At 48.6% G+C, this 11,214-nt stretch overlaps 1 protein-coding gene across 1 annotated transcript; it reads left to right on the top strand.

The window, feature by feature from the left end:
• Positions 1-2,598: 2,598 nt before the first annotated feature.
• On the top strand, positions 2,599-7,159 carry LOC122931873. Its single transcript, XM_044285925.1, has 2 exons — positions 2,599-3,904; positions 7,084-7,159. Exons 1-2 carry the CDS (start codon positions 2,599-2,601, stop codon positions 7,086-7,088), a joined length of 1,311 nt encoding a protein of 436 aa, XP_044141860.1. The 3' UTR covers positions 7,089-7,159.
• The last annotated feature ends 4,055 nt before the right edge of the window (positions 7,160-11,214 follow it).

An 11,214-nucleotide genomic window follows, 5' to 3' on the forward strand; every position in this document is an offset into this window, starting at 1 on the left:
GGTGAAGTGAACACTGTAATCATCCAGGCTGCACTGACAGTAACTTTAAAGGGGTTCTGCACGTTCATTTAACTGAGATGATCTATACTCTGGATAGATCTTCAGCTTCTGATCGGCAGGGGTCAGACACCCGGTACCCCCGCCGATCAGCTGTTTGAGAAGGCAGCCGCGCTCGAGCAGCACCGCGGCCTTCTCACTGACTGACATCACAACTAGTATCAACTAGCCTGAGCCCGGCTAAGCTCTGTCCCTTGAATGGAGCTTAGCTGCGTCCACGCTAGTTGATACTAGTCGTGACGTCAGTGGGCTGGCGGTAAACAGTGAGAAGGCCGCGGCGCTACTGGAGCGCCGGTGCCTTCGAAAGCAGCTGATCGGCGGGGGTCCCGGGTGTCTGATCCCCGCCGATCAGAAGCTGATGATCTATCCAGAGTATAGATCATCAGTTAAATTAAAGTGCAGAACCCCTTTAACTTTTAAATCAGGAAGATTCTGGGGCAGCCGCCAGCCAGCTCTCCTCTCAGACTCAGTCAGATCTAATCTCTCTAGTTAGAATAGAAAGAGACTTAGGGCTCTTTCACACTTGCGTTCTTGTCTTCCCGGCATAGAGTTCCGTCGTCGGGGCTCTATGCCGGAAGAATCCTGATCAGTTTTATCCTAATGCATTCTGAATGGAGATGAAATCCGTTCAGGATGCATCAGGATGTCTTCAGTTCCGGACCAGAACGTTTTTTGGCCGGAGAAAATACCGTAGCATGCTTCGCTTTTTTCTCCGGCCAAAAATCCTGAAGACTTGCCGCAAGGCCGGATCCGGAATTAATGCCCATTGAAAGGCATTGATCCGGATCCGGCCTTAAGCTAAACGTCGTTTCGGCGCATTGCCGGATCCGACGTTTAGCTTTTTCTGAATGGTTACAATGGCTGCCGGGACGCTAAAGTCCTGGCAGCCATGGTAAAGTGTAGTGGAGAGCGGGGGAGCGGTATACTTACCTTCCGTGCGGCTCCCAGGGCGCTCCAGAGTGACGTCAGGGCGCCCCACGCACATGGATCACGTGATCGCATGGCACGTCATCCATGCGCATGGGGCGCTCTGACGTCACTCTGGAGCGCCCCGGGAGCCGCACGGACTGTAAGTATACCGCTCCCCACTACTACTATGGCAACCAGGACTTTAATAGCGTCCTGGCTGCCATAGTAACACTGAACGCATTTTGAAGACGGATCCATCTTCAAATGCTTTCAGTTCACTTGCGTTTTTCCGAATCCGGCGTGTAATTCCGGCAAGTAGAGTACACGCCGGATCCGGACAAACGCAAGTGTGAAAGAGGCCTAGGTCAGTCCACTCAGTCACTACTTGTAAGTTGTACCTTATTATTATTAAGTTAACCTGCTACACACCGTCTCCACTAGGTCAGGCTCAGTCCAGTCTGTTCGGTATCGGTATCGGTAGGGTAGGGCCACGCCACGCCACGCCACACACTGTCTGTTCTCTAGTCTGGGCCTGGCTGGCTTAAAGGGCTTCTGTCACCCCACTAAAGTCATATTTTTTTTTTTGCCAACTTAAATTCCTTATAATGCGATATATTATAGTGCTCTTACTCATTTTGGTTGGGTAGTTTCTTCAAAAAACTGACTTTTATAATATGTAAATGAGCTCTCTACCAGCAGGTAGGGCGGCCGCATCCTCCTTTCATAAAGACGCCCCCTCCTCATGTTGATTGACAGGGCCAGCGAACGCGCTAGTCCTCTGGCTGGCCCTGTCTGCGTTTAAAATCTGGCGCCTACGCTGTACCAGTCTTCAGTCGGCGCAGGCGCACTGAGAGGAGGACGCTCGCTCGGCCGCTCCTTCCTCAGTGCGCCTGCGCCGGGTGTAGATGTAACGTCATCGGCGCAGGCGCATTGAGGATGGAGCGGCCGAGCGAGCGTCGTCCCCTCAGTGCACCTGCGCCGACTGAAGACCAGTACGGCGCAGGCACCAGATTTTGAACGCAGACAGGGCCAGCCAGAAGACGAGCGCGTTCGCTGGCCCTGTCAACCAACATGCGAAGGGGGCGTCTTTATGAAAGGAGGATGCGGCTGCTACCAGCAAGTAACTGCCTTACTTGCCTGGTAGAGAGCTCATTTACATATTATAAAAGTCTGTTTTTTGAAGAAACGACCCAACCAAAATGAGTAAGAGCCCTATATATTAATATATCGCATTATAAGGAATTTAAGTTGAAAAAAAAATAAAATATGACTTTAAGCAGCTGCTGCCAGTAGATGAATGAATCTGGTCAGGTCCTGGAGCCGGGGGCGGAGCCGGGGGCGTGGCCGGGGCGGAGCTGTGGGCGGAGCCGGGGACGCCGCGCGGCGGCGGTGGGTGGAGACCCGAGAGTGAGACCGCAACTGCACCGAGTCGGTGACTCAGATCATCAGAACAGATGTGAAGATGATGTCCGGTAGGGCTGCCTAGTGCCTACACAATGCACAGCAGCGCAGCGCAGCATACACCAACAATGAATGGGAGACATTTTAGTTGGGGGGGCACATGGGGGGGCACAGCTTGATGTAGGGGGGGCCGTGGCCCCCTCTGGCCCCCCCCTGGCGACGCCACTGGCTATGATTAACGCAGCTGTCGCTGCCTCTGTGGAGAAGGCACTCTCCAAGGCCCGAGCTTCGGCTCCTGACGTACCTAAAACTCGCAGGCGTCCACGGCACGAGTCGGAATCCGACCTGTCCGACTATCAGACAGGGGATAAATCCCGCCCTACGAAACGCCATGACAAAGGCGAGGACTATACACCCAAACCACCCAAGGGTAAGACACCTGCCAAGCGTAAACCTGCCAAACTTCACACTCCGGCCCCGCGTCAGGAGTACTCTTCAGAAGAAGAACAGGACCCTACCCACTCCATGTCAGTGCTAGATGAGTGGCAAGCTGACGCTTCAGAGTCGGATTACGACGCATGGGGCTCGGACGAGAAGTCTGTTTCTGCTTTCATGCAGGAGACCCTCCTGGGTGCGGTCCAGGCAAGAGGTATCGAAGACACTGCTGACGCAGAACCTCCTCTTGACTCAGACACCATTATGGACCCCTCAGGTCAGGCGATGTTCGATCCTCGCAACATACGACACCCCAGATCGGGTGAATGGTCGCCTCCAGAACACCTTTCCAGGTTCATGCACCTGTGGCTCCGCAAACCTCTGGAGAAAGAGGTCCGCAACCGACTCAGGTCTGAATGCCCACGCCCTTCCCTGCCGGATAAGGTCGCTCAGACCCCAGAATTTGACAAAGTTATGACAACCTTTATGATGCGCAGTGGCAGAGACCCTCGACGGGGCTTAGAGAAAGGCCTATGGGGCGCCCAAGATAACCTACTGGATTCCGTAGGCCCCCTGGCTCGCATTATGTATCTGGCGGATGATGCCTACGCCAAAGCCGATTCCTTCTCCACCGAGGACTTCAGGGAATGGGCACATGACATTCGTGAGTGGGCACAACGTTGTTTTTGTTTCATCGGAAACGCCAATGTTACGCTCTCTTCGGAGAGACGAAAAGCAGCGTTATTCCGTATTAACGGTAAATTGGCAGACCTTGGCACAAAAGAGATTGGGCCCCAGGCGCAAGGAAAACTTTTCGGTGAACCATTCCTCAAGGAATTAAACAAACATGTCAACGTGTTCACCTCCCTTAATAAGGCGCAATCCTCAATGCGCAGTGTCTTCAGGAGCAACCCTACCAGAGGGGTTTTTGGAAGGGCTGGCCGGCAACGGGGCCGTGCCGCCAGCCGATTTTGGCCTTCAGGCCCCCGTACTCAACCAACACCATTTTATCCGACAAGGGACTATCAACAACGACCCTTTTCCAGAGGCTCGGATAGAGGCCGTGGAATCCGCGGACGCGGACGTTCCCGCTTTACTGCAGGTAAGGACCCATATTCCTCCGTTGTTACCATGTACCCGTATTTCCCTTTCTTTCCACAATTGGGCATCCCTTTGCTCAGACGCATGGATTCTACAAACAGTGCAGGGATATATCATAGACCTAGTGGGAACCCCCTTTCAGGTTCAGCCCCCTCACCCCATCCACATGTCGTCTTTCGACCACAACCTCGTCAACGCGGAGCTACGCGAGCTTCGGGACAAAGGGGCTATTCAACCAGTCCACGAACAGGGAGGTTACTTCAGCAACATCTTCCTCGTGCGGAAGAAGTCGGGAGAATACCGCCCAGTTATCAATCTTCGCGCCCTCAACGCGTACGTGGTCTACCGCCACTTCAAGATGGAGGGCATCCACCTCCTGCGGGACCTTCTTCGGAGCAACGACTGGTTCGCCAGGCTCGATCTAAAAGATGCATACCTGTAAGTCCCGGTGCACCCGGACTGTCGAGCACTCCTACGTTTCCTCTGGCATGGTCGCCCTTGGCAATTCACTTGCCTCCCTTTCGGGCTCAGCTCAGCCCCATGGTGTTTCACCAAACTCCTAAAACCGGTGGTGGCCCACCTGAGGTCCAGCGGCATTCGATGCATCATCTACTTGGACGACCTCCTCCTGTTCTGCTCCGACAAACGCAGACTACGCCAACACACTCACCTGGCAGTATCCCTACTGGAATCTCTGGGCTTCGTGGTGAACCAACAGAAATCGGAGCTGACCCCTACCCAGACGATACAATTCCTTGGCTTCGAGATCGACTCGACGACGTGCACTCTGAGGCTACCAACCTCAAAGATCGCAACCATTCGCAAGGAGATTCGCAGAGTTCTCCGACTCGATTCCATCCCTCTACGCAACCTGGCCAGGATTGTAGGTCTCCTCTCAGCTTCCATTCAAGCCATATTTCCGGGTCCTCTCCACTACAGGGCCATGCAACGACTCAAGGCAAAATACCTTCGCCACAGACCTACCTACGATCAACCCGTCCCGGTGACGACAGAAGTTCGCGAAGAGCTGTCATGGTGGCTGGACAGCATGCAAGCCTGGAACGGCAAGGCCATTTTCGGAGACAGATTTCGTTTTAGAGTCAGACGCCAGCTTGTGGGGATGGGGTGCCACCAATGGAACCATCTCCACGGGAGGAGCATGGATGACGCAGGAGCTCTCCATGCACATCAATTGCCTCGAACTCCTAGCAGGATCCTTTGCGATTCGCAGCCTGGCTTGGGAGAGCTCCAATTGTTGCATCCTCCTTCGCATGGACAACATCTCTGCAGTCCAGTACATCAACCGCCTAGGAGGCGCTCGCTCACGCCTACTGTCGGATATCACGAGGGACATCTTCGACTACTGCCTCCCTCGCAACATCACGTTACAAGCGGAATACTTGCCGGGAGAAATCAACCTCACAGTCGACTGGTTCTCTCGCCACTGGAGAGACGTCAGCGACTGGAAGCTGAACACGAGAATCTTCAGGGCCCTGGCAGCCCGGAGGGGTCCCTTTCACCTGGATCTGTTCGCCTCTCGCACCAATCACCAGACCCCGGAGTTCTTCAGCTGGCTCCCGGACCCGGAGAGCAAGGCGACAGACGCATTTCTCCAACAATGGCCGGCAACAGGAGCCTACGCTTTTCCCCCATTCTCCATGATTGCGAGAACACTACACCAGATGCGGACACAGCAAATCAAACTGGTTCTCATAACGCCCTTGTGGCAGAGTCAACCATGGTTCCCGGACCTCCTGGCCTCCTCCTACATGGATCCTCTCCTCCTTCCATCCTTCCAGGACCTGCTCACGGATCCCAAAGGATGTCTCCACCCGCTCATCCTGGAAGATCGACTACCCCTGGTGGCTTGGTCTCTTTCCGGGGTTCCTGGCGAGTCAGCGGACTATCGCAGACTGCTAGGGACCTCCTATGGGACTCATGGGCCCCGGGAACTAGACGCTGCTACCTTTCAGCTTGGGCCTCCTGGTCTACTTGGTGCATGGAACGGGACTCCGATCCATTTACGGCACCTGTTCCCATGATTCTCAATTTTCTTTCCTCCTTGTTTTCTTCTGGCCGCTCTTATCGCTCTATCAACGTCGTTCGCTCCGCGATTTCGGCAGCCCATACTCCCGTCGGGGACCTCCCGGTCGGCAAAGATCCTCTGGTCTGTCGCCTATTCCGCGGCATGCTGCTCCGCCGCCCCCCAGCCCCCAAATACCATCACCTATGGGACGTGGGACTGGTTCTCCGTTTTTTCAGGGATTGGCCTCCGAATGACCGCCTCTCCCTTCGCAAACTATCCGCTAAGTGCGCTTTTCTCCTTTGTCTTGTGTCTTTCCGACGGGTGTCGGACGTTCGGGCCTTCGATGTCGATGCCTTTGAGGTGACCCCTGAAGGGGTCACATTCCATATCTCTCGTCGCACTAAATCAGGTTCGACGTCGGTCTCTTATCCCTTTTTTCCAGACGACCCGCAGCTCTGTGTTGTTTCCACCCTTCGCAGTTATGTTTCGGTTACCTCCTCACTCCGTTCCTCTACGTCGGGTCAACTCCTAGTTTCCTACGTTCGCCCTTACGCCCCAGTCTCTGTCACCACGCTGGCCCGTTGGATCCGCTGGATCCTTTCCTTCACAGGTATAGACCCCGCTTTCGGCGCCCACTCCGTTCGCGGAGCGGCGGCTTCATCAGCCCTAATGGCAGGGGCGTCCCTTTCGGATATTCTCCGAACGGCGGACTGGTCTAGGGAATCTACGTTCCGTACCTTTTATTTTCGCGCTCCCCCTTCTGCTGGGACATCTCTTCTTCAGCGTTAAAATTGCAAAATAGGAAGCCTCCTGTCATGTTTTAAAATTGAAGATTATGCTAGCTTTAGTGTACTAATAATCTTAATTTTAATAAAGACAGGAGGCGAGTATTTTCCCTCCCTTCTATTCCCTACCCTGACTCTTTGGGGGAGTGAATCTCAAGGTGTCGGATATGGGGCTTGATTTTAATAATTTCTCTGTTTTGGGACATATTTGGAATTTCTCACCCTAAGTATTGCCACCCTGACGGACATTTAGCCACTAGATAATTTGCACCCTATTTGTAATGATTTAACTTTACACTATTCCGTTAAAGCCCATAAGCGTGAATAGTTAAGATTCTATACCTAACCTATTTTATACTCTCCTTTCAGCGTAACCCTCTTCAGGTCCTCCACTGGTCGCTGGTTTGTTAATCTTACGACCCGATAGGATGAGATGAGAACTTTGTTCGGTCTTACCTCCAACCTGTTTACCAGAAGTCTCCTCAAGTTCTACTCGCCAGAAACCGCTGTTACAGTTTTCGTTGAATTTCTGGATGTTCGAGCTCAACCTGGACTTTGATGTCGCTTTTAGAAAGAGGAAGTGCACAGGCAGCATGACCCTTATATACTATGTGGCGCAGTGATCTACTTGTTACTCTTTACATTTTTCTTTACTGCTGTGGAGTTAGTAAAGAGAGTTTATGCAAAATACTCGCCTCCTGTCTTTATTAAAATTAAGATTATTAGTACACTAAAGCTAGCATAATCTTCAATTATCATCAACATGTACAACATTAACAAAAGCCTACAGTTATATACATCAAACATGTAATCTAAAGAAACCATGATGTACTTCTACACAAGTTACTTGAGTTGCTCAAACTGGCTCTGAAATATATAGAAAATCAAATGCATTTCAGAGAAATTAAAGGTTTCAATCTTTTTCTTGGTCTTTTCTAAATGTTTCTCAACAGTCAGCCTACCAATGAAGGAAAAGAAATGAAAAATGAGAGCAGAAATTGAGAAATAGCCACTTGATACAACAATTTGTCATGTTTTGACAGCTCTGCCTTCCGGCAAAATAGTCTATTATGGAGAATAAGTTATGAAATACAATGCGTAGAACATAAAAAGCCCCATAGAGTTACCCCTCCAGGAAGATGATATATGTTGTCCTCCTGATAGTATATGATTGAATCTGAGTGTTTACAGAATACAATCATGTAACATGAAAATCAAGAACTATGGAAAGCATCTGAACTGGCAGACTCTAAAGTTAGAATTCTATGAGAAAACTCAACATGGAGTTAAAGTGGATATCTGGATCTTATTGGGTTTACCTTTAGTCAACCTTTCCAGATTGTTAACCAGTTACCTAATATAACGTTATTAGAAATCCTGCAGGACATTTCAAATGGCTTTGGGAATCACTGCTAATGTGTTAACTATCTACAGTTTATAATCTCTCAATGGTGTTAAATTTTACTATAGTCTTCTGAACATACAGTTGCAAGAAAAAGTATGTGAACCCTTTGGAATAATATGGATTTCTGCACAAATTGGTCATAAAATATGATCTGATCTTCATCTAAGGCACAACAATAGACAATCGGAGTCTGCTTAAACTAATATCACACAAAGAATTAAATGTTACCATGTTTTTATTGAACACACCATGTAAACATTCACAGTGCAGGTGGAAAAAGTATGTGAACCCTTGGATTTAATAACTGGTTGAACTTCCTTTGGCAGCAATAACTTCAACCAAACGTTTCCTGTAGTTGCAGATCAGACTTGCGCAATGTTCATGAGTAATTCTTGACCATTCCTCTTTACAGAACAGTTTCAGTTCAGCAATATTCTTGGGATGTCTGGTGTGAATCGCTTTCTTGAGGTCATGCCACAGTATCTCAATCGGGTTGAGATCAGGACTCTGACTGGGCCACTCCAGAAGGTGTATTTTCTTCTGTTTAAGCCATTCTGTTGTTGATTTACTTCTATGCTTTGGGTCGTTGTCCTGTTGCAACACCCATCTTCTGTTGAGCTTCAGCTGGTGGACAGATGGCCTTAAGTTCTCTTGCAAAATGTCTTGATAAACTTGGGTATTCATTTTTCCTTTTATGATAGCAATCCGTCCAGGCCCTGACGCAGCAAAGCAGCCCCAAACCATGATGCCCCCACCACCATACTTCACAGTTGGGATGAGGTTTTGATGTTGGTGTGCTATGCCTCTTTTTCTCCACACATAGTGTTGTGTGTTTATTCCAAACAACTCAACTTTGGTTTCATCTGTCCACAGAATATTTTGCCAGTACTGCTGTGGAACATCCAGGTGCTCTTGTGCAAACTGTAAACGTGCATCAATCATTTTTTTGGACAGCAGTGGCTTCTTCTGTGGTATCCTCCCATGAAATCCATTCTGGTTTAGTGTTCTATGTATCGTAGATTCACTAACAGGGATGTTAGCATATGCCAGAGACTTTTGTAAGTCTTTAGCTGACACTCTAGGATTCTTCTTCACCATATTGAGCAGTCTGCACTGTGCTTTTGCAGTCATCTTTACAGGATGGCCACTCCTAGGGAAAGTAGCAGCAGTGCTGAACTTTTTCCATTTATATACAATTTGTCTTACTGTGGACTGATGAACAGCAAGGCTTTTGGAGATACTTTTATTATAACCCTTTCCAGCTTTATGCAAGTCAACAATTCTTAATCGTAGGTCTTCTGAGAACTCTTTTGTGCAAAGCATCATTCACATCAGGCAATGCTTCTTGTGAAAAGCAAACCCAGAACTGGTGTGTGTTTTTTATAGGGCAGGGCAGCTGTAACCAACACCTCCAATCTCATCTCATTGATTGGACTCCAGTTGTCTGACACCTCACTCCAATTAGCTCTTTGAGATGTCATTAGTCTAGGGGTTCACATACTTTTTCCACCTGCACTGTGAATATTTATATGGTGTGTTTAATAAAAACATGGTACCATTTAATTCTTTGTGTGTTATTAGTTTAAGCAGACTGTGATTGTCTATTGTTGTGACTTAGATGAAGATCAGATCACATTTTATGACCAATTTGTGCAAAAATCCATATGATTCCAAAAGGTTCACATACTTTTTCTTGCAACTGTACATTGGATTTCATCAGCTCTGCATATTTTTATTGGATCATTCACACTGGTAACTTAAAATTACGTAAATATATTAGGTTAAGCAACTTTTAATTTTTGTATTTATTTTTTGCAGCTATTGCCTTTTTTATTTATTGTAAGCACTTGAGTGGAGGATCCTTATTTCTTTTATTTGAACTGTAAATTAGTTTATTATTCTGTTATTTTATATTCTATTATTTTAGTTGCCACTAAGCACCAACATCTTCACCAGCATGATATAGTGGTCATCATCATACACATAATTTCCTGACTCCAGGAGGGCTCACAAGCTAACTTCCCAATCTCAAACACACAATAGGACCAATTTTATACTAAGTCAAGTTATCCTATCATTATGTTTTTGGAGTGTGGGAGACCACAGGAGAGACACAAGCAAACATGGGGAGAAAATAAAAAATCTATGCAGAGGGAGCCCTTTGTCAGATTTGAAACCATTCCTAAAAATTGGTCATCAATATCAGACCGGCAGGAGTGCCGGGAGATCAGCTGTTTTAAGAGAGGTCACCACTCATATGAGAGCTGCTTTTTCTGCTCTGTTCACCTGCTCACCGCAGCAATTGCAGTGGTGAGCAGGTAAACAGAGCAGAGAAGGCAGTGCTCGCACGAAAAAAAAGTGAACAACCCCTTTAAAGACATACTTGGAAAACATTACATACAGCGCTACAGAACATACAGGGTCATACATCCCCACATACCTCTTACATCCAGTGATGTCTAATCTGATGTAGATATTCTCTTTCCTCATCTTCTCCTTCAGACCAGACTGCTATGGTGACTTCTTTCAGCTGCATTTCAACTGCAGAGTTTAACAAACAGACATCTTACTTCCCTACTTTCCATCCTTCTCCTTACATTTTCAACACCCCATCCTGCCCCCCCCCCTCCAATACTATACTGCAGAAACAGTTCCCCTGAAAATACTGGTACCACACAAAAAAATACTCCCTTACCTTTCAGATCAGACCCCTATATCAAACCCCAGAAGAGACCCCCCATCTCAGACCAGAAGACCCCCTTTAGACCTCCATGTCAGGTCCCGCCCAATATAAGACCTCAGATAAGACGCCCATTAGACCTACAGACCCCCATATAAGACCTCCAGACCCCCATTAGACCTCAGACCAGACCTCCAGACCCCCATTTGACCTCCAAACCCAGACCCCCATTAGACCTCCAGACCCCCAATCAGACCTCCATTAGACCTCCAGACCTCCAACAGACCTCCAGACCCCCATTAGACCTCTGCAGACCCCACATTAGACCTCTCTAGACCCCCAGTCAGACCCTTCATTCATAAGGCTTGAGGATACCACAATGAATTAAAGGAGTGATCACTGCACGGGGGAGCCA

This window comes from Bufo gargarizans, chromosome 3 (assembly GCF_014858855.1).
Source record: "Bufo gargarizans isolate SCDJY-AF-19 chromosome 3, ASM1485885v1, whole genome shotgun sequence".
In the NCBI taxonomy this organism is placed as follows: Eukaryota; Metazoa; Chordata; class Amphibia; order Anura; family Bufonidae; genus Bufo; species Bufo gargarizans.